This window comes from Eptatretus burgeri, chromosome 3 (assembly GCF_056783735.1).
Source record: "Eptatretus burgeri isolate ZD-2024b chromosome 3, Ebu_testis_v1, whole genome shotgun sequence".
NCBI classification, from domain to species: domain Eukaryota; kingdom Metazoa; phylum Chordata; class Myxini; order Myxiniformes; family Myxinidae; genus Eptatretus; species Eptatretus burgeri.
This window is the reverse complement of record NC_140963.1, coordinates 64,564,677-64,589,312: the sequence shown is the minus strand read 5'-3', so window position 1 is coordinate 64,589,312 and position 24,636 is coordinate 64,564,677. Positions and strand designations below refer to the sequence as shown.

The 24,636-nt window shown below is 44.4% G+C and overlaps 2 protein-coding genes across 2 annotated transcripts in view; both read left to right on the top strand.

Moving 5' to 3' along the window:
• KCNJ3 (potassium inwardly rectifying channel subfamily J member 3) overlaps window positions 1–24,636 on the top strand; it is a 116,994-nt gene that overhangs the window by 56,176 nt on the left and 36,182 nt on the right. The window lies entirely within an intron of this gene.
• On the top strand, window positions 12,565–19,817 carry LOC147030082 (uncharacterized). Its single transcript, XM_085872026.1, has 3 exons — window positions 12,565–12,634; window positions 16,799–16,877; window positions 18,599–19,817. The coding sequence occupies exons 1-3, from the start codon at window positions 12,565–12,567 to the stop codon at window positions 19,815–19,817; spliced, it is 1,368 nt and encodes a 455-aa protein (XP_085728152.1).

Here is a 24,636-nt window from a genome sequence, read left to right as displayed (position 1 = left end):
TACACCTATTGCCTGCCCCAACTAACTCGGCATCCCCAGATACTTGTCCCTTCTGCCCATACTGCTCCCAGTCTTTGCTTCCACCATGCCCTACCACCCTTTTGCTTCCTTCACACCCCACAGACACCTGGCTTCCTTCTTGCCCCACCTCCTCTTTGTTTCCACTGCCCCCCATCCTCCTGCTGCTTTTTCTACATTATGACCCCACTCTACTACCCCTGCATCCCACCCCTCTCTCCTATGCCAGCGTCCCACTTCCTTTCTGCTTCCCAAGCATCTCGCCCCCTTTCTGCTTCCCCAGCGTCTCGCCCCCTCTCTGCTTCCCCAGCATCCAGCTCCCTACATGCTCACCCCACATCCCATTCCACACCCTCCTGCCTTCCCTTCTCCATGCACCCCACCTCCTCTTTCCCACTCCCTGACATACTGTTATGTCCACCCAGTTAAGACTGACCTGAATGGATAGCCGAACAGTGAAGGTGAACCTTGGAGGTGAACACGTAATACTTAAAAATTATAGCATGAGGGGGAGGGGAGGTGGCGAAGCACATACCAGAGGCGTTCACCAGGATGGAAGCACATAGGTTTATACTTGAACCCACATGGAATAGACACACAAGCAAACATAATAAATAAGAGTTTAATGAACACTAATCAAATAATGGAAATACATCAAAGCGTAATAATAAAAATATATCAAAGCATGAGGTAATGTAACGTGAGGTAAACTCGAGCTAATTTTGAGACGCCTCCACACAGATATAGAAACGGACAAGGGGAAAGATAAAAGAAAAGAAAATCCTATCCTTTATTCTCGCACTTAGGCCGAAGTCACATTTGCTCTATGGCTAGGATACGGTGGCCGTACCCCCCCCCCCCCTGAATTGACAGAAACATGCGACGGCCGCAGAGTTTCTGAGGTGGCCTCAGGGTGGCCCGACCCCGTTTGGCTATCTTTTACAGGTCTTAGGGGTCGCCGTGGAATTATAAGGCGGAGTTATAACTTTCTTCATTTCTACATTGGCCGTAGCAATTCGACATGCCGCAGTTGTGACGTAGTAGTGTTCCACGTCGACCATACGGAGGGCGTATGGTGGGCTTGCGTTATTCGTGCGGCTGCTGCAGTCTCTTATCAATGAAAAATGAATTTTGCCATAAAAACGGAATACATTTTAAAAAACCGAACACAACGAAGCGTCCATGTTTGTTCACGCGTCTCCCACACCTGTTCGAGCCGCATCTTCGCGCTTTGTTCATTCAGTTCGTCGGTGGAAGTCCTCGTGAAATCATCTCTCGTGTGTCGATCACTATTTTACCTCGTGTTTTCACCTTGATTTGTGGGTTTTTTTTTTTTGCTCATCTTGTGTTTTAATTAACTAGTACGTGCCCGTAAAAAAAAAAAATTATGAATAAATATTCAAACCGCGAGCAACAAACAACAACCACACAGGCCGTTTCTTCGCTCTCGCGTGCCCGCATTTGCGTGGCCCGGAAGTTGGCATATTATTTGCAGTTACGATTATTCGCAATTTAGTTTTAATATCCAATTATTCAATTAGCACCAACGTATTTTGCCTTTTCGCAATGTCATCGCAAGGAAAAACAAAAAGAGAAGATAAGAGAGAAAAAAAATACTTCCTGGTTCGGACCATACCAGCACTCTGATGTTACCGAAATTTATGCACCGTCTCATATGAAAACGATCATAACTTGCGGCATTGTGTTTATCTATAAATGCGCATAACAAATCGAGAAATTATTAGAATACACGAAGTCATCACTCTCCGGAGGTCCGTACGTTGTAACCTGTAATGGGGAACACGGCTGAGCTTCCCTTCCCCATTGGCCACGCCCACGCAACAACGTGTCTTGTCATTGGTTTGGTAAATAAATGGCCATAACTCGGGAAGCACTTGTCCGATTAATATCAAACCGTGAAAAGGCACATCTCCAGGTCCCCAGCAATATACCTGGCAAGTTTAAATTAGATCGGACCAGCGGTTGTCGAGAAACAGCGGTCTCTCACACACACACATACACACACACACACACACACACACACACACACACACACACACACACACACACACACACACACACACACACACACACACACACACACACACACACATACATTGCTGGAATTATAGATAGACGAGTACGGGCCCGTAGGAGCATAAACAACGACTGGATTGGGGCATTATTTCAATTAGATCGGACCAACCGTATCATAAATGGCCATAACTTGGGAAACACCTGGTAAACATACTCAGGTCCCCAGCGTCAATTGTGACGTCATATCAAATGAAGAATTGTGACGCCCCCTCTCTCTCGCCCCTAGTCTCGCCCCTAGTCTCGCCCCTCCTCTCTCGCCCCTCCTCTCTCACCCCTCTCTCTCGCCCCCACTCTCACCCCCTCTCTCGCCCCCTCCTCTCCCCCCTCTCTTGAATTGTGATGCCCCCTCTCTCTCACCCCCTCTTTCTCACCCCCTCTCTCCCTCCCCTCTCTTGCCCCCTCTCTCTCCCCCTCTCTCTCCCCCCTCTCTTTCCCCCCTCTCTCTCCCCCCTCTCTCTCTCCTCTAGTCTCACCCCTCCTCTATTCCCCATCTCTCTTCCCCCTCTTTGTCCCCCCCTCTCTCTCCCTGAGTCTCGCCCCTCCTCTTTCCCCCTCCTCTCTCGCCCCTCTCTCTCACCCTTCTCTCTCGCCCCTCTCTCTCTCGCCACCACTCCCACCCCCTCTCACACCCCTCTCCCGTCCCCCTCTCTCGCTCTCTCTCGTCCCCACTCCCAACCCCTCTCTCTCTCCCCTAGTCTCACCCTTCCTCTCTCCCCCTCCTCTCTCGCCCCCACTCTCATCCCCCCCTCTCTCCCATCCCCCTCTCTCGCAGATATTGGTCGACAGATAAATGGGCGTAACTTGGGAACCGCTTGTCCGATTAATATCAAACCTCGAAAAGGCACATCCGCAGGTCCCCAGCAATATTCCTGGCAAGTTTCAATCAGATCGGGCCGTCAAGCGTGCAAAAAATAATAATAAAAATAAATAAACAAATAAACATTAATTGTGACGTCATTCGTGACGTCATAGCACCATGTCTTGTCATTGGTCGACAGATAAATGGCTGTAACTTGGGACCTGCTTATCCGATTAATATCAAACCTTGAAAAGGCACATCCGCGGGTCCCCAGCAATATTTCTGGCAAGTTTCAATCAGATCGGACCGTCAATTGTGCAAAAAAATTAAATAACTAAAATAAATAAACATTAATTGTGACGTCATTCGTGATGTCATAGCACCGTGTCTTGTCATTGGTCGACAGATAAATGGCCGTAACTTGGGAACCGCTCGTCCGATTGACATCAAACCTCGAAAAGGCACATCCGCGGGGCCCCAGCAATATGCCTGGCAAGTTTCAATCCGAAGAGGAAGCATTGTGACGTCATTTGTGACGTCATAGCACCGTGTCCTGTCTGATTGACAGACAATATATAGGTCGTTATTGGTTGACAGACATTGGTCATTATATCACGTTATTCTTTTTATTCAATTATTGTATACTGCCAATTATTGTGCTATTATTATTATTATTAATATGCTGTTATCATTATTCTGAGAAAAAATGGCATGATAAGGTGATAAGGTGGAACGACACCTTCAGCTGCCATATATACACCTTTTCAACACTGAAAAAGCAATAAAATGGCCGTAACTTGGGAACCGCTCGTCCGATCGATATCAAACCTCGAAAAGGCACATCCGCGGGTCCCCGGCAATATTCCTGGAAAGTTTAAATGAGATCGGACTGGCGGTCATCGAGAAACGGCGGCCGCAGACAGACAGACAAACAGACAGACACACACACACACAGAGATTGCTGGAATTATAGATAGACTAGTGCAGGCCCGTAGGTGCGTGCCAGTAAGTTAATTGGATGAAAAAAGTCGATTTTAGAAATAGACCTCAATACGACCTTTGACCATAAAATCAATAGGCTTCTCAGTTGAGAGTTGAGACTGCCTCAACAACTTGGTAAATTTCCATGAAGATCGGTTATAAATTGTGACCTGTAGGTATTTTTTTTTTGTATACCTTGTCGAGGCTCGTATGAGAGCTAACACACAACTCACAGCAAGGGGGCATGAGACAAGAGGGGCGGGAATGGGAGGGACAAAACAGTGGGGAACAGACACATAAGGTGAACTGTGGAAGGGAGAGGGATGGGGATGGGACGGGGAACATGGCAAAGAGAAGATGGACATTACAGGGACTTTCAGGAAGGAAAGAAGGGGAATTGAAAGAAGTGGGCTTGGGTGGATTATCGGGGGTAGAAAAGATCGAGGATTTGGATGGGGGATGATAAGAGGTGGTAGTGAACAGCTGTTTTGAAAGCCTGGAGGGAAGAATGGGAATGAATAGAGTGAGGAAGTTTATTCCAAAGGCAGGAAAAAAGAGGAATGAAAGAGTGAAGATGAGCAGTGATTCGTGATTTTGGTAGTTTTACCAGAAGGGGGTTGTTGGCGGACCTTGAGCGTCCTCTGGAAATGTGGTGAGGACAAATCGGAGAGAGAGCAGGGGGGGCAAGGCTGGAGAGGAGTCGGTATAAGACAGAAAGACCACCGACCAACCTGCAGTGATTGAGTGAGAGGCCCAAAGACTCAGCTTCATTGCGGGAGATGCCGATGATCCTAAATGCCCTGGTTTCGACAGCGTGAAGCCGAGAAAGGTGGGAGGCAGGAGCACCAGCCCAGAGGGGAGAGCAGTACTCCATCAGGGTATGGACAAAAGCTTTGTAAGTGGTCAGGAGCTCAAGAGGGCCGAGGAAGGACTTTGCACGACGGAGGATTCCCAGTCGGCGACTGGCTTTTGAGGTGAGGTTGGAAATGTGACGTTCCCAGGAAAGGTCATGGCAGATAGTGAGACCCAGAAGCTTGAAAGAAAAGACTTATTCCAGAGGATTGTTGAGAAAGTGGATGGGGGGGGGGGTTCTAAACGGTCCTTTCGAAGAGACATAGTGAGAGTGTGAGATTTGTCTGGATTGAAAGACATGTTCCACGTGTTGGACCAGTTTATGATTTTATCCAGATCTGCAGTGAGCGAAGAAGCTGCTGCTTGCCGGTCTGAGGGATGACAGATGGTACAGCAGAGGGTGGAGTCGTCGGCAAAGAGAAATAGAGGATTTTCCAGAGAGTCCGAGAGATCATTGATGAAAACCAGAAAAAGAACAGGGCCCAGAACGCTACCTTGAGGAACTCCAGCCTGGACAGGAAGAGGGGATGAAAGAACTCCATTTAGGGCCACACGTTGACTGCGACAGGAGAGGAAGTCTGCAAGCCATGAGTGGAGATGGCCTTGGATACCATGGGAAGAGAGTTTGGTGAGTAGTGCAGGGTGCCAAACTGTGTCAAAAGCACGTGATATGTCCAGGGATACGGCTCGGATTTCCTGTCTGGCATTGAGGACCTCCATCCATTGATGGGAGAGCAGAAGCAGCATATCTAGGGTAGAGTGACCTGGTCTGAAACCAAATTGATGATCGGAAATGAAGCCATTGGAGAAGAGGAAGGATTTCATGTCTGAAGCGATGATGGATTCCATAACCTTGCTGATGATTGGGAGAAGGCTGATTGGTCTGTAGTTACAGGGATCTGTTTTTGCACCTTTTTTATGCAGGGCAGTGATGTTAGCAGATTTCCAAGCAGATGGCAGATGACCTTGGGCAAATGAGAGGGTGAATAGAACAGAGAGAGGGTGAGCAAGAGCAGAAGAGCAGGCTTTGAGGACACGTGGGCTGATGCCGTCTGGACCAGTTGCAGAATCTGAGTCGAGGTTTGAAAGCAAGCTCTCCACCTTGTCAGGATAAAAGGATACAGAGTCCAGGGACAGTTGGGTGCGACTGGGTAAAGTGGGTTGAGAAAGTGATGCGTTTAGGACACAAGATTTAGCTGCAAACACCGAGTTTAGACATTCAGCTTTATCACGTGTGGTATCAGCAGTGCGGCCATTTGAGGTAAGGGAGGGGATGCAGGGGGAACATACACCAGAAACAGATTTGATTAAACGCCACCAGGATTTTGAGGAGGGAGAGAGGTTTGAGAGTTCAGACTTGAGATGAGAAAGATGTTGTTTTCTGGCTCTCCTGAGGGTAGATACACACTTGTTCCGAGCTTTGTGGAAGGAACTGAGATTGCCCTCAGTTGGGTTTGCTTTCCATGAAGCAAAGGCAAGTTGTTTCAGGACAACTGCCTCGCCACAAGCTTCAGTAAACCAAGGGCGGGAGGAAGGGTAGGACAACTGAACACGAGAGGGGATAAATCTGTGCATGAGGGAGAGCAAGTTTCTTTGAAAGAATTCCCAGGATGAGTTGATGTTTGAGAAAGTAGTGATAGGAGACCAGTCTGTAAGTTTGATGGCTGCTCGGAGACCCTGCCAGTCGGCTTGAGTGAAATGCCAGACTCGACGGTGGTGAGGTGGTTCTCTGATAATAGCCAGAGAGATGTCCACTTTAACAAGGACGTGGTCAGAAGAACCGATTGGAGCGGAGAAAGAGCAGCAGATATTGTCAGGGAAATTTGTCAAAATCAGATCCAGAAGAGATGGAGTACCATTGGTTAAGATCCGGGTCGGGAAGTTGACCGATTGAGTCAAAGAAATCTTTTGCTGAGGTGCCATGGCAGGTGAGAGAGGTACCCACACCTAGCCAACTGGCGTGATGACAATTGAAGTCACCACATAAGAGGAAGAGAGAGTTTGGATGAGAAGATAGAAGATGGTCCATGTTTTCGGATAGTGAGGTGTAGATGGAGTCATCACTGTTCGGTGGACGGTGCAGTACACATATAAACATGAGGTGAGAGTGGAGGGGAAGCCGAAGCCAGAGGTATTCCTGGGAGTGTGGGGGAGTGAGGGCAGTGCATGGAGAGTGAGGAATAGAGTCTTTGATGAAGAGAGCAACACCTCCACCAGGACGAGGCTCAGGTCTGTAATACCGTAAGAGGGAGTAACCGGAGAGAGATACTTGGGAGTCAGACACGTCTTGGGAGAGAAAAGTTTCTGTTAGGCAAATAATGTCAGGTTTGTCAGTGGCAACCTGTATGGAAAGATCTGAAAGGTTTGAGCGAAGGCCCCGGATATTTGAGGTCCACACTTTTAATGAAGAGGTAGGGGAGGAGGCTTTGGGTGCAGGAGGTGGAGGGGGAGGGTAGAACAAGGGATGAGGGGGGGAGGTAAGGAGGGTTGTTGAAAGAGTGTGGGGGATTGCAGAATAGCTCGGGGAGGGGGCCGAATGAGGTGGAGAAAAGGCTCTGTGGTGCTGGGGGAGTGGGGGGACAAGAGCCAAGGAAGCAGGAAGTTGAGGATTTGAGGAGGTGGAGTGAAGAGATGGAGGTGAGAGGGCAGTGGAGGGAGGCAGCTTGGTGGATGAGAGGGGGGAAAACTTTGAGAAGGATGATTGAGGGGGATGAAAGGTGGGAGAAAGGTGAGGGGGGAATTTTTGAGAGAGGTGAGAGGGAGGCTTGGAGGGAGAAGAGTGGGATGGTTGCTTTGAGAGTGAGAGTGAGGGGTGAGGGGTGAGTTGGCACTGAAGTTGGAAAAAAAGAATGGTTGATGGAAAGTGAACATTCATAGCAAACTGGGGGTTTTAAAAGTTTTAGGTCAGAGATGCGATTTAACACAATTCTTAATGGATGCAATGAAGGCGAATTCTGAGAATGGAGAGAAGAAGCGCTGTAACACTTGGATTTTTTAGGCAAGGAATGAAGGAGAGGTCGAAATGAGAGCAGTCTGTTAAAATAGCAGAAGAGTTGTGCATTGTGAAACAGTAAAGAGTACCACATGTGTGAGAGAGGAAGATGAAGCATTATAAGATCGTTTTTGTTGTTAATATTAATGTTTGAGAGAGTTTTCAACAGATAAGGTCATGGAAGTGTAGAAAAAAATCGAGGAAGAAGAGGAGGAAGATAAGAGGAAGAAGAAGCAGAATCGGGAGAAGGTCAGCGTGTTGTTGTTGTTGTTGGGTATTTTTTTATTTTTTTTTTGAGATAAGAAAGAGATTAGTTGGGAGAATGGGGGATGTTAGGAAAGTGGGGAGGATGAAAATTGAAGGTAATGGGGAGAAAAAACAAACAACAAAAAAAAAACGATCGAACACCGAGTGGAACGGGTAGGCCTCAAGCCTAGGCCAAGGCTGAGGCCTCAAACTCCCGGTAAGAACGTCGACAAAAATACTCACAAAATAGCACGATTTTTGAAACAAAACCGAACTAGGAACACAGTAACATGTCGGTGAGAAAATTAAACAGTTAAAACGGGACAAATTACGACCGGAAACTTAACTTTGAGAACATCAGCAGAGAGCCCCGAAGGTGACCTCTCGTCGCTCCAAACCCAGAACCGGAAGTCAAACCGGAACCCAAATTGACAGACAAACAGATTGATTGACAAACAGAGAGACAGAATAACAAAATCGACTGACCAATATACTTGAAAAATCTTTGATTTTCCAAGTAACAAACAGACAGATAAACAAGCAGTCATAGACTGGTACTTACGAAATCATCAACTTGACCTCTGACCTTTTCTAATAAAAGCTGTATCTAGAGAAGATAGCAACGCAAACCAGGAGTTTCTACGATGATTCTGTACCAAACCATCAAAAATCGAATGTTTGACCTCACTGTGACCTTGACCTTTGACCGATTTTGACCAAAATCTAATCAGTGCTCGCCATCACGCTCCTGAATCACGTGGTGTAATTTAACATTGGTAGCTTCTTCCGTTCTCGAGTTATCGTGCCTACAAACAAACAAACACAAACAAACACACAAACACACAAACAGATGACGGAAGTCATCAATATACTTACGAAATCTTTAGATTTCGTAAGTAACAAATGGACCAAAATGCAATACCCTCTCCTCTGGCGAGGGTAACAAGAAAAAGAACAATCAGAGATTGCAGACCCTCGCCAGGACTTGTTTTGTGTGGTGTTTGTGTAGTTTTGTGAAGTGTATTTTGCGTGGCGTTTGTGCACTGGTATGTTATGTAATTAATAACAGACAGGACTAGAACTGCCACTTGATAACTGCTGGCAGTGATGACCGGGTACCAAGACGTCCCGCATTGATGCAACCCTGCTTTGATCAGACACTTGATCCTGACCCATGATGTTTATTATTATTGAATTGAATTTAGAATGGGATTAAAATAAATTCAATTCAAATCAAATGGAAGGCTGAATAGGTACAATCCTGCATTGGAGTCATCAGAAGGAACCCAAACAAAGCAAAAATGGAGTCATCATTAGGAGCCTGGATAGGATTCAGATTTCAGCTGCTACTCTTCTACCCTCAAATCAATCCGGCGCAGCCAAGTGAGCCTTATTCCAAAAAAAAAAGAACCCAGATAAAAAAAATAAATAATTCTGGCTGCCAGACCATGCGTCCAATCAGGTTGAAATTTAAAACATATATTCCCCATCACAACACGATCATAATTCTGAAGTTTCACGTCAATCGATGCAGCGATTCAAGAGAAAGAATTTTTTGAAAGATTTTTGCTCAATCCAATATGGCTGCCAGACCATGTGACCTATCAATTATTCATGAATACCCTGGTATTCCTCACACTTGGAGAACATTTGTGTTAATTTTCCCCTCGATCTGTCCAGCCGTTTTGGAGAAGAAGATTTTTTTTATAGGTTTTAGGATAAATCCAATATGGATGCCAAACCATGTGACCTATGTTGTCATGTGTTTGAACCTTTTGTTCCTCATGGATAGACAATCATACCTGTAAATTTTCCCCTCGATCTGTTCAGCCATTTCAGAGAAGACTTTTGAAGGTTTCTTTTTTTTTAAACAATACGTTATGGATGACGTCATCTTTTTTTGGGGGGGAGGTGGGTGGATGAACCAATTTATCCCGAGATGACCCTCAACAATTTTCATACTGATCGGATATAGCATACTATGTATGCAATTATTACACCACTACTCCAGGTCATCCTCCCCCCCCCCCACAATCTATATACTCGTGATATCTTCTACCCCAAACAACCCCATTCCCAAGAACCCCACCTTTGCAAGGTTATTGCGATTCCTTTCTGCCTCTCCCTCACCTCTCTTCGTTTATGAGTTAGTTTATTTATTTTCTGTTTCATCCCACTTCACCCTTCCTCTTGCTGTGTTTCATTCAGCTCATGTGCACCTTATTCACCCCATGTGTCCTTCACCCCCTCTCTGATCTCACTCTCACCTCTGCTGTTGGTGTTTCCTCCTTTCCATTTTATTCCATTCCATTTTGCTCTAGCTTTTCAATGAGCTTCGACTATGTGTTCAAAAAAAAGACAACACTCCAATTGAAGCTGTTTATTATCTATTACCGTCAGAGATACAATTCTGCATTTGTGTTTTTTGAATAATTTTCTGATTTAACTGGTTGCACATCAACAATTTTGCACGTTTTCAATTTGATTAAGTTTCATTGTCATATACTTAATTTGGTTGTCTTCCAAAATCAGGTTTTCATCAAGGACATTAATTTCACCAGCATAGTTTTGCCTCATCATTGATTTGGGCATTTTAAAAACACCTCATCTATTTCAAATTCACATAAATCATTCTATTTCTTGAAAGATAACTCACTCATTCTGTCAAATTGCAAAAAAATCAGGGTCTTCAAACTTTAATCAGCTACTCGAATCAACCCAAAACAGCTCAACAAATTATACAACTGAATACTTTCACACTTGATCAGCTGACCCCTTCGAGGACTCACTCATTCATCAAACTCGATGGACTTACTGATGGTTTACTCTTGAATTTTGCATGAATTTTGCACGCATGCAGACATGCTTGAATTTTACATGATTATTTTTGAAGCCAGCTGGTTGGGCACAAATTTCTCGTCTCAAACACTATCTGGGTTGCATTTTTAGAAGATAGAAACACATGTAAATGTTTGAGAGAGGGGGTGACATAATAAAGGAGAACACTGCCAATGGAGCAATAAAGGAGAACACTCCACCCCCCCCTCAAACCCTCCCCCCACCGCATTTCTGGTCACACTGGAATAAGTGATGGTTTCCAAGAGCAGCCTCAGATAAAGATCAAAGAACCAGCAGCAGTGGAGAAGATTGGGCCATGGAGAGTTTCACCATATATAAGAGGATGGTTTGGAGGTGATGGTGCACTGAGACTGCAACTAAACACGGTTGAACTTGAGCACAGGTTCCAATCCTCGAGGCCCAAAGCTGGCTTGAGCAGCAACAAGATTATGGGGGTGATAGCTTATTACACGAATAACCTCTCCCTATGCTGCCACTCATGCAGATCGAATTGGCAGGACTCTGTTCCAAAGTCAGGAGCAGGTCATGGTTATTATCATCAGAGAAACTGTAAGCTACATTACACCCTTCCCCTCACCCCAACCCCCATCACCTTCCCCACATCCATGCCACTGGTTGAAATTGAAGCTTCAGTCAGCCAGTATAGTCAAATAAAAATAAATAATTAACATTCAAATGGGAGCTTACAACTTTTAACATTCGTATATGTTCATATCTTTGTATTCAGTATTTTGAATTTTTTTTCTTTGTCTTGCAAAAATGTCTATATAAACAGTAAATACCGATGGTTGATTGAAGCAAAACATGAATAATCTCTTTGCGGCAATTAATTGTTTCATTAAGTTGAATAATTTTATAATAAAACTTTCTCGTGCAATCATTCCATGTCTAGGTTATGTAAAGTAAATTTTAGGTTAAAATTGTAAAGATTCATCCCTCAGCTAATAAGGGACTTTCAAAATGACATCTCAAAGCAAACGAGTCTATTATTTTTGCACATGCGCTGTGTATGTGTTTTCAGGGACTCACTTCCGCTTGAAGACGGGGCGCTTATAACCTGCCGTTGTTAGGACGAAATCTGTAAGTCAAATAGTCTTTAAACATAATTTTCAGGATTTAGAAGAAAGAGTGGCAATTTCAGGATGGTAAGCCATAATTGCTGTGTTCCTGGATGCAAATCGGATTCACGGAAATACGAGAAATATCTGTAGATGAGAGGTGTCGAATTCCTACCATTTACTGATAATACAAGAAAGCAGACACAAAAATATTGTATAATTTCTTTTGTGGCACCAGAACCAGAAAAACAACATATTTATAACAGCTCCCACTTCTTCCTGCCTCCCCCAACATGGTGAATAGTAAATATCATCTTTTTGAAAGTTGATTTTTAATTTACCCTATGCATTCACAATTCCTAGATACGACCTACCCATCTCTGTTAAAAAAGCACCGAAACCAGATACAGTGACTCCCTTAGGGAAGTCTGCCTGGTACGTCTGGCTCTCACATAAATACAGCTATCACAAGCTTTGCGTCTTTTCAGTTCATGAAGATGTCCTTTGTTGAAAAGTGGGTTTGTTGGTAATGATGCACAGCATCGGCTTTCCAATTGCAGACATCCATTAAATAAATCACTAAACCTGAAATGTTCATAGGAGGCACTCCCGCAAGGTTCAAAGAACATTCACTGGTTGCGATCATCAAGGGTTTGGGAAGCATGAGCCCAACCACAGTCATTCGGGCCTTGCACTGGTCCACACCATCGAGAGTCTGCAGTATAGACAGCTGTAAGACCTCAGCTCTGTGTGCGAGCTGAGAACGTTCTCCAACCTTTTCATTGTGCAGAGCTTCACCCCTTTCTCTCAGGTACTTTTCCAAGTATTTTAGAAGCTTCGTGACCCATTTTAGGTAACAATCCTTAATTTACACACACGATATACGTCAGCATGCCCTGGTTGTGTCAGTTGCTCGGGATTTACGCGCATGCACACAAAGCATTCTGGGCCGGATCAGGTCATTTTAGAAATGCCGTATTCTGTTTTTACATTAATCTAAGGCTCATAGTTCAGGTCAGGTATGGGAGCATGTGCCAGAACAGCGCGTCGCTGCGTCCACTTTCCGCCGGTACTCCAGGGGCCTCCATCTGGCCATCCCCCAGGCAGATGCCAGGCCCATCCCCATCTTCTTGAGATTATGGTCAACCTGCTGCAACCATGAGGCACGTGGTCGGCCCACTGGCCTCCTCCACTCATGAGACTCCCTCGCTGAGAGAATCTGGTGAGCAGGATCAGCGTCAGGAAAACGAGCCACATGTCCATACAGCCGCAACTGACGCTCACGGACTCTGCAGGTAACAAATCTCATCCGAGTCTCTCTCAGCAACCGCTCGTTGGACACAAAATCCGACCAGCGATAGCCAAGGATTCTCCGAAGAGACCTGATACCAAAGGAATTAAGTCTCTGTCTCAGATCCTTGGTCAGAGTCCAAGTCTCGCACCCATAGAGCAAGACTGGAAGTACCAAGGACCTGAAGACTCGGACTTTCGTCCTCCCGCACAGGTACCGGCAGCGCCACACCCCATGATCCAGTGAATCCATGACTCCCCAGGCCCGACCCAGACGTCTATTGACCTCTGACTCGCAGCCAGCAGAGACATGAATATCACTGCCAAGGTAAGTGAATCTCTCCACGACCTCAACATCCTCACCACAAACAGACACAGACAGGACAGCAGCATCCAAGATGTCACCGAAAGCCTGGATCTTAGTTTTGACCCAAGAAACCCGTAATCCCAACGGCTCCGACTCCTCATTCAGCACCTCGAGGGCCCCCAAGAGGATGTCTAAAGTCTCCGCAAAGATGACTGCATCATCTGCAAAATCAAGGTCCGAGATATTGACATTGCCAAACGATGCACCGCAACTTGATCTCTCCGACATCCTCCCTAAAATCCAGTCCATACAAGTGCTGAAAAGTGTGGGGGCAAGTGCACATCCCTGACGAACTCCAGTAACAACTGGAAATAAGTCAGAGATGGTACCACCACACTTCACAGCACTCTCAGTACCAGAGTAGAGTTCAGACATCAGATCGATCAGCTTTGGTGGCACCACACGAAGACCAAGAATCCTCCAGAGGACATCCCGATTCACTGAATCGAACGCTTTACAGAGATCAACAAGGGCTGCAAGCAGCCCCTGCCGAAACTCTCGTCTGCGTTCGGTGAGGACACGAAGGGCAAGGATACGGTCAATCGTTGACCTCTTTGGTGTAAAGTCTGACTGCTCTGGACGCTGGTGCTCAAGCAGATGGTGGCGAACCCTATCAATAATTATGCGAGCAAAGACCTTGCCCGGCACTGAGAGCAGCGTCACGCCTCGGTAGTTGTTGCAGTCTTGGCGATCACCCTTCCCTTTCCAGAGAGGGACAACAAGGCCCCTCTTCCGGTCAGTTGGGATGATGCCTGTGTTCCAGGCAGAGCACAAAACTGCATGCAACGACACGAGTGCAGCATTTCCACCAGCCTTGAGAAGTTCAGGATGGATGCCACAGATCCCTGGAGCTTTGCCCCGTTTCAACTGGTTCACCGCAGCCAGTGTTTCCACAAGCGAAGGTGGACCACAGTTGATTCGAGGGTCAGCAACAGGGATTGTAACACCCTTGACGTCCAACTCGACAGCTGGGGGATCAGCCTGGTACAACCGCTCAAAATAACGTGCCCAGCGGGCCTTCACTTCAGACTCCTCTGTCAAGAGCCTACCACTCTCTGCTCGAACTGCAGTGCTCCGAGGGATGGGCTTGGATGAATGTAATGCGCGAATTCCCCTGTAAGCGGGACGAGAATCACCTGTCCACAGGTGATGCTCTACCCCCTCACAGATTCCTCGCACCTAGGCCTCCTTGTCCAACCTCAGTGCACGTACAGTTTTACGCCTCAGCTCCCTGAACAGCTCAGCTCTGCCATTCAGCCTGGCCTTGCGACTCTGGTCAATGGTATCCAGTGTCCCTTGAGAGACAAAATTCTTCTTTGCCATGCGGTGAGCTCCAAGGCATCCACCGGCAACATCAAGGACGGTGGTCTTGAAGGTGCTCCACAACTCTTCAGGACCCCCCAAAGCACCCAGACCCCCCAAGTGTCCACTCAGCCTGTTCGCAAACTCCTCAGCTACTCTCTCATCCCTGAGCTTGGCAACATCTAGCCTAGGCTGGGATGGTACCATTCTCCAGGATTTAAGGTGCAGCTTTAGAGTTGCTACAACAAGCCTGTGGTCAGTATTGAGGAACTGAGCACTCCGGTAGACCCTGCAGTTCTGGATCATCCTCCAACGACCGTCAATGAGGACATGGTCAATCTCCTTTGCCACACTGCCAGCGTTGGAATACCAAGTCCAGCGATGAGCTTGTGGGTGCTGAAACCATGAACCAGCCACCCTAAGTCCATGACTTCTTGCAAAGTCAAGGAACTTAGTGCTATTCTGGTTCATAGTTCCTGACCCATGGGGACCAACACACACCTCATAACCATCCCTATCAGTTCCAATCGATGCATTGAAATCCCCCAAGACTAGAAGTGTATCTCGTCTGGGGCACTGATCAACCACAGACTCGAGTGTGGCGTAGAATGTGTCCTTCACGGTGAGATCACTCGCCTCAGTCAGAGCATAAACAGAGACCAGGGAAATGACACCTAAGGAGTGACGAATCCTTAATCTCATAATACGCTCGTTGACCGGTGTTACCTCAATTATCATTGGGGTCAGCTTATTGGACACAGCTACAGCAACTCCTTGGGTATGGTAACCATCAGAGCGACCAGACCAATAGTAGGTGTAACCACCCACCATTATCTCGCCGCAATCCGGTCTCCGAACCTCAGAGAGAGCTGCAATCCCGATGTCCAAACGCTTGAGCTCAGATGATAACAGAGACAGGTTGATAGATAGATGAGCTCATAGTTGAACTTTTAAAACTCTTTTCTTTCTTTACAGGATGGTTTTTTTTTGAGTTGAAAATGCACAGGAATAAGTTGATTGTATTGCATCTGACATTAGTAATCCACATTGGAAAACAAACAAATTACTCGTATTCGAACAAAAGATGATAAGCAGTGAACAATGCAATGTCTTACGTGCAGCTGAGACAATATGGAACGGCATCCTGGATTCTGGCATGATGACTTATCTGCAGGGTTTCTTCTGTGGGAGGATTAGTCCCCTCATTAAGTAATTGTAATGGATGGGAGAGGGTGGAAGAAAAGCAATGTTGAGCTGAAATGTTTTGAAAAACTAGCAGTCATGTTTAGGGATTTCTTTATTTAATAATCTTTAAAGGCCAAATAGTTTTGTCCATTTAATAACACCATATACAACAGCGACAACTATAAAATAAAATTAAATTTGGAGGCTTGAGTACCCCCAAAGTCTTGGACCGAGTCCTATTCCTCAGATCGTCATCAATGACCATTGTGATTTTCTGGAATCACTCTTTCATTTTTGCTGCTGACTTAAACCTTTACCTTATCATCCCTCATCCTTCAGATAGACAGGCAGCCGCCTCTTCACTCACTGCAGACCTTGGAATATTCAGGAGCTGATCCTAAACTTAGAATATGTCTTTCAACCCTAGAAATTCTCACATTCTTACTCCGTCTCTCTGGACGATTGTCCAGTTAACTCTACCATCTACCTCCATGACAAAGCTATAAAATAATTTCAGGCCCTCAAACTTTTACGGCTCACCATCAGCCATGATCTCTCTTGGGAAAACCACATATCAGAGTTGGCAATCAAAGCCAGCCAATGACAGCATATTCCATCATGCCAAGTATTTCCTTGGCAAATCAAAACGTCAAACAACCAACAAGGTATTCGTCAGCAGATCCATAGCGTACTGCTATCTGCTTTTAGCTGGTACACCCGTCTCACACATTTCATATTTTGATGCCGGTCAGTCCAAGGCTCTCCACATCATTGGAACCCCTCCACAACAAAGTTAAATGTCTGGGTCTGTTTCTCCTGCATCATAGACAGGTTAGTGACCTCTCTGTTTTCTACTTTCTCCTCTTTGGTTTTGCACCCTGTGCCCTTTCTGGGCTCCATCTGTGCCATCTTTCCCTCGGGTACACGCTTTCTGCCAGTAATCCATTTCTGGTGAGATTCCTTAAATCCAGATTCATGACTCACCTCCACTCCTTTGTTTCTCTTTTATGTGGCCAATATGACCATTTTTATCAGTCTGTTAAATCACATTCTTCCCTCCAGGGTTTCAAGATAACTGATAACCTCTTCCTCAGATTCCGACTCTTGATATATTTTACACTCATTAACCCTCTCCGAGCTCACCCCTTCATTTGCAGGTTATTGTATTTTCTTTCCTCTCTCCCACCCACTTTTCCATTTGTTTTTCCATTCCATTTTCCCCCATGTTTTTCCTTTCCTGTTCTTTCAGCCTATTATAATTCAAGAGCTTGTACCCAAATTAATCTCCTGTATTTTCCTAGCCGTCCCTGTATTTGCTCAGTCTTCTTATTACCCATTCTTTCTCCAACTGTCCCTCTGTGGTGTCCTTCGACCCTACTTTTGGTGTAATTCCCCACTTATTACTATGTACTATTTCCTCTGTTATATTTTGTTTTGTGCAATAACTCTTCTAAGAGCCTCAACTTTGTACGCAAAAATAAGTTCACAAGCACTATAAAACCACCAAGCTAAGCAACCATTACAAAAAAAAGGTTTTTTGAATAGCTCACTGGTGGGGAATTCCAACGTGACCTCAATGATGTGGTTTATTTTTACCTCCGCCACGCCACCGAAGGTAAAGGAGGTTGTGTTTTCACCCCTTTCTGTCGGTTTGTTTCTTGCAAAGTCGAAAATTTTTCAAGTATATTGGTTAGTGGATTTTATTATTCTGTCCATTTGTCTGTCTGTTTGTCTGTTTGTCTGTTTGTCTGTCTGTCTATCGCCTACAAGTCGCAATTTTAAATTGACCTTCACGAAACTTCACCACATGGTGGAGTTTGTCATAAAGAAGCCGATTGTTTTTGAAATCAAAAGGTCAACAAAGGCAAAAGGTCACCAACTTAAGTGAGATTTCTCGCATCATCAATTTTCATCTGGTTGACTTGAAATTTGAAGATAATTTATATTTCAGGTCACTGAATTCAACCAGCCAATTATTTTTGAGTTCAACATCGACCAAAAGGACAACAGAGGCCAAATTTCTAAAATTGTCAATTTTCATCCGATTCACTTGAAATTTGAAGAGTAAGTGCATATTTGGTCATTTAATTCAACCACCAATTACACTGGTCAACAACAAATTTGTTGTCTGCATTTTTTAAGCGGATTTAGGACGAATCTGATGCGCTGAATCCAAAACTCACATTAGTTTTGTTCAATCAGGTCAAGTTTTTGAGATATGGCCACATGTCGTTTTTTACATTTTTGTTCACATGTACGCATGTGTGGAGCATTTTAGAAGAAGTTGGTGGGGGTAAAATGTCATGTCAAATAATTGTTTTGATTGGAAATAATTATTTTAATGACAAGAAGTATTCAGGTACGATAGTTCTGGGTGATTATGTCGAAAAGGGATCAGTTTGAAGTCATAAAACCTCAAAATCTTCCAAAAATTGGTGAGGCTGAAGTTTGGAATTTGGTCTGAAGTTTGGAATTTTCATGGTTTGGAGGGAGCCGACAAACCATGTCACTGACTGCTACTTCTGCGCTGTTGATGTGTCTGGAATCAACAGAAAGAACCGGGGCAGCCTCAAGTATCCTGATCTTCAATCAGCACGTCGTCCTGTAGCTCATTGTGATGCAATTCCAGTGCCTATCTTCGGCGAACTTCCTGACATTAGTGACGAAGATGCCTCCAGTGTTGAAGGACATGAAGAAGAAGAAGTGGTTCTTGAAGATGATGCTCCACATCCATTTTCCCAAAAGGAGTTGAATGATCTAGTTCGCGACCTCAGCTTGTCAAAGGACTCTGCCGAACTGTTGGCATCCAGATTGAAGGAAAAAAACCTCCTCTCTGACAGTGCTTGCATCAGCTTCTTCCGCAACAGGCATCAAGAGTACCTCCGTTTTTTCTCTGAAGAGAAGGACTTGGTGTACTGTGCTGATATTGCACAGCTTCTGCTCAAGCTTGGAGTGCCACAGTACGAACCCAAAGATTGGAGACTGTTCATTGACAGCAGCAAGCGATCACTGAAATGTGTTCTGCTACACAACGGCAACCAGTTTTCCTCTGTACCCATCGCTCACTCGACTACACTGAAGGAGAAGTATGAAGCGGTGAAGTACGTGCTGGAGAAAATTGGTTATGATCAGCATAAGTGGTTTATTTGTGTTGACCTGAAGATGGTGAACTTTTTGTTGGGACAACAGTCTGGCTTCACCAAGTACCCATGTTTTCTGTGCATGTGGGATAGTAGGGACCGTGCTCAGCATTACACGAAGAAGGACTGGCCTGTGCGGGAGGAATTGGTGCCATGCAAAGAAAGGAACGTCATCAACGACCCTCTGGTGGACGGAGACAGAATACTCTTCCCACCGCTGCACATCAAGCTCGGCTTAATCAAGCAGTTCACCAAGACTCTGGACAAAGATGGTGACTGCTTCACTTACTTGTGCCAGGCTTTTCCAGGATTGACCATGGAGAAGTTGAAAGCTGGCATCTTTGATGGTTCTCAGATCCGTCAGCTCATCAGAGATCCAGAGTTCAAAAACTCAATGAACGAAGTGGAACTGGAAGCGTGGAAGACATTTGTTTTGGTAGTGAAGAACTTTCTTGGCAACAATAAGGCCAGAAACTACGCAGAACTTGTCAACAACATGCTGACTGCTTTCAGAAACCTGGGCTGCAACATGAGCATCAAGATGCACTACCTATTTTCACATATGAACCGGTTTCCTGAGAACCTGGGTTCAATGAGTGACGAGCAGGGGAGAGATTCCATCAGGACATGAAGGAGATGGAGACCAGGTATCAGGGTCGCTGGGACGCAGTCATGATGGCTGACTACTGTTGGAATCTGAAGAGAGACCTCCCTGCCGCTGAACATTCCAGGAGTTCGAAGAAACGGAAGTTCAAGCCCTGAAGTTTGAACAGTGGTGACGCAACATGCAATTTACTTGTACTTACCTTTATCAATGGCCACCATTCAGATGACAGTAATCGATGTTTCTATCATGTAATCAATAAATGTTGTTGGCAAAACATTTTTTTTTCTTAAAAACATGTTGAGGATGATATGTGTTGACAAAAATCAGCTGATAATGCCACAAAAATGTAATTGATTTTGTCACAAGATCTGATTTTTTCAAATCAACTTAGCACAAAAACCTGACCTGATGGAGAGAAACGGATGCCATTTCCTGATTCAGCAGTGCCAGAATACCCTAATTCACTTGTAGAAATCTAGACAACATTCAGAAAGTAAAAAATTGTTGACCAGTGTTATTTTTGAGGTCAAATTTGTTTTATGGATTTTGCAAGTATCGTGCTCTGCACGATGTTTTCTTGTTTGTGTGCAGGATATCTCAAAAAGTTTGGATGGATATAGATGAAATTTCGTGGACAGGTTGGGTGTGTAACAAGGATGAACTGATTAGATTTTGGTGAAGATCAGGATCCGGATCCGACGACTAGAATTTTTAAAGTGATTCTTCACCATTGAGAGATTGGGCCAAAAATTATATATAGCACGATATCTCAAAAAGTTGCTGACGGATTCGGATTTAACTTAGTGGACATGTTGGAAGTGTGATGTGGAAGAATTGTTTCAATTTTGGTGAAGATCCGATTCCGGATCCGGATCTGATAATTTTTAAAGTGATTTTTCACCGTTGAGAGATGACATCGATATAGTACTGCATATAGGGCCAAAAACGATATAGTACTGCATCACATGATATTTACCCTCACCAAAGGAGAGGGTATTGGATTTGGGTCCATTTGTTTGTCTGTTTGTTTGTTTGTCTGTTTGTCCACACAGGACTTTTGTGTTTTTCTCGGCAACCACTTGTCAGATTGAAACAAAATTTTCACCATTGGTGTAACAACTCATGTAGAATGTTATACTGATAATTATGATGTCATAGGTCAAGTTGTGTGGCAGCCATATTGGAGAAATGGAAAAACGGAAAAACTTTGGACCTCTATCTCTGAAACCGCACCACGGAAAAAATTGAAGCTGAGCAAATACAAGTACTCCTCATGGGGAATGACTTTGATTTTATGACATCATAGGTACCCTCGTTATGACGTCATAATTGCATTGTAGAACACCACATCCAATCAGTATGAAGATTTTTGCGGGTCATCTATGGATAAAATGGTCCACAGCAAAAAAAATTCATTATGTCATTGGTCACGTGATTCGGCAGCCATATTGTTAAAAAAAAATTTTTTTCCAAAACTTCTCTGAAGTGGCTGAACAAATTGAGGCAAAACTTTACATGTATGACCGCCTGTCCATGAGGAACAAAACGTTCACACATATGATATCATAGGTCACATGGTTGGCAGCCATATTTGATTTACCCTAAAACCTATAAAAAAAATACTAAACTCAAAAGAAGTCCTGGCAAGGATCTCCAATCTCTGATTGCTCTTTTTCTTGTTTACCTCTGCCACCAAAGGTGAAGGAGGTTATGTTTTCACCCCTGTCTGATTGTCTGTGTACAGGATATCTCAAAAAGTTTTGGTGGATCCGGATGAACTTTTGTGGACAGGTTCGATGTGTGACAAGGACGAACTAATTATATTTTGGTAAAGATCCGGATCCGGATCCGAGTACTCAAATTTTTTTAAGGGATTCTCCACCATTGAGAGATCGGGCCAAAAATGATATGTTGCATGATATCTCAGAAAGTTGTGGACGGATTCATATGAAACTTGGTGGACACGTTGGATGTGTCAGAAAAAAGAATTGATTCAATTTTGGTGAAGATCCGGATCCAGTTCTGATAATTTCTTAATTGATTCTTCACCATTGAGAGATAGGGCCAAAAACGATATAGTTCTGTACAGCATATTTCAAAAACGCATTGGGCCCGATATGTTCTCCTGGATCAGGCATTACGTGGCGGAGGTATGTGCTCTACCGAGTGCCCTTCTCGTTTTTTTATGTTTATTGCCCAACACTGCCTTATTTTCACGTCGCAGCACATAGCTTGCCAGAGCATTTATATTGCTTTACTTTTTGGATGAGAGTTGAGTGGGGAGTGGAAAGGTAAACAGCTAACATGAAAGGCAGGAGGGATGGAACATTAGAAGCTGTTGCCATCTCACGTGTGTTTTCCACAATCTGCACTAAGGGCTTTATGTACAATGAATGCCCTTTTGAACCAAGGTGAGTTCGACGGATTTGTTCCATTATCCACTTCTGAACGATCAAAAAATAACTGAATTTGGTGTATTTTAAAATTGAACTCTTCTCACTGGTATTTTGTATCCGTGGAATTTACATTTTTTACAATTTTGTATCCAATTTTTTTACATTTTTATTTTTTACAAAATTTTTTTACAATTTTGTATCCGATATATGTCGATGTCTGTGCAATTCGCCTGTAAACTTGGGATTCGTGTCAGTTTTGATCAATTATTTTGTTTGCTTATTTTACCAATGAACATCATGGAGACATATACAGTATATATATATATATATATATATATATATATATATATATATATATATATATATATATATATATATATATATATATATATCACCTGAATTATTCATCACACAATAATAATCACCTGGATTTCCATCCAGTGTAGAGTGAGCTCAAGTCTGCAGTGCTTTTTTTTTTTTGTATACCTTGTCGAGGCTCGTATGAGAGCTAACACACAACGCACAGCAAGGGGGTATGAGACAAGAGGGGCGGGAGTGGGGGGGACAAAACAGTGGGGAACGGACGCATTACGAGATCTGTGGAAGGGATAGGGATGGGATGGGGAACATGGGGAAGAGAAGATGGACATTACAGGGATTTTCAGGAAGGAAAGCAGAGGAATTGAAGGAAGTGGGCTTGGGTGGATTATCGGTGGTAGAAAACATCGAGGATATGGATGGGGGATGATAAGAGGTGGTGGTGAACAGCTGTTTTGAAGGCCTAGAGGGAAGAATGGGAAAGAATAGAGTGAGGGAGTTTATGCCAAAGGTGGGAAAAAGAGGAATGAAAGAGTGAAGATGAGCAGTGATTTGTGATTTTGGTAGTTTTACCAGAAGGGGGTTGTTGGCGGACCTTGAGCGCCCTGTGGAAATGTGGTGGGGATAAATCGCAGAGAGAGCGGGGGGGGGGGGGGTAAGGCTGGAGAGGAGATCGTAGAATACAGAAAGACCACCGACCAACCTGCGGTGATTGAGTGAGAGGCCCAAAGACTCAGCTTCACTGCGGGAGATGCCGATGATCCTAAATGCCCTGGTTTCGACAGCGTGAAGCTGAGAAAGGTGGGAGGCAGGAGCACCAGCCCAGAGGGGAGAGCAATACTCCATCAGGCTACGGACAAAAGCTCTGTAAGTGGTCAGGAGCTCAGGTGGGCCGAGGAAGGACTTTGCACGACAGAGGATTCCCAGTTGGCGACTGGCTTTGGAGGCGAGGTTTGAAACGTGGCTTTCCCAGGAAAGGTCATGGCAGATAGTGAGACCCAGAAGCTTGAAAGAAAAGACTTCTTCCAGAGGATTGTTGAGAAAGTGGATGGGGGGTGGGGGGGTTCTAAACGGTCCTTTCGAAGAGACATAGTGAGAATGTGAGATTTGTCTGGATTGAAAGACATGTTCCACGTGTTGGAGCAGTTTGTGATTTTATCCAGATCTGCAGTGAGCGAAGAAGGTGCTGCTTGCCGGTCTGAGGGATGACAGATGGTACGGCAGAGGGTGGAGTCATCAGCAAAGAATTTTAAAACAGCTTGCAGTTACTACTGCCATTCCACCTCCAGGGGTATCCTGCCATTCGATGCTGTCAACTAAAATATCCTCAAAGAACACCAATAAGTGAAGACGACCAATGCTCAAATTCTCTGAGTGGTTCGAGCTCGCTCACTGTCTTACGTCACACAATGTGGTCACGTATATTCGGTCAGCACGACTCAACCCTATGACTCCACATGGCATCACTGCTTATGATGTTCCTTTACGGTTCCATTGTGGAATAAAAGAATTCAATGGAAAAAGAGACTTTGATGAGCATTTTTTTCTTGTCAGTAAAAATGATTAAGTTTATATTACACATTGATTTGGTATAGTTATACATTTAATTTCAAAAATTAAAATTCACACCTTTTGGACTGGAACCGAAATCAAAACAACATGCTTCAGACGCTATTTCCTCATGAGCGAGCTTTTAAAGGTTTACCAAAACAGTCGATGTGATTGAAGCCATAACAATTTCTGTTTTCCTGAAATTAAATATGCCTACTGTACGTAAGAACTATTCTATGGAAGGGTGGGGTGGGGCAAGTGGGGAAAAAGAATGTTTTCTCTCTAAAGTGTCTAAGGCTCACAAAGAAACAACACTTCCTACTTGCATCCAGCACTTAAGCCTCAATGTGATGCTGCACCATATTTTTGGTGGTGACATAAGCATAAACATGCACATGGCACAATCAGAAAATATGCTCCCAAAAAGAAAGTAGATGGATTGTGTAAAATACTGTTGTTATAAATTTTAGAAATTCTGGAAGAGGAACTAGTGCCAGAAATTTAATGGTGTGTCCAAATGACTGGGACTTGCTGAGATCCCCATTCCCATTATTGTAGAATGCTTTATCGCTGGTACA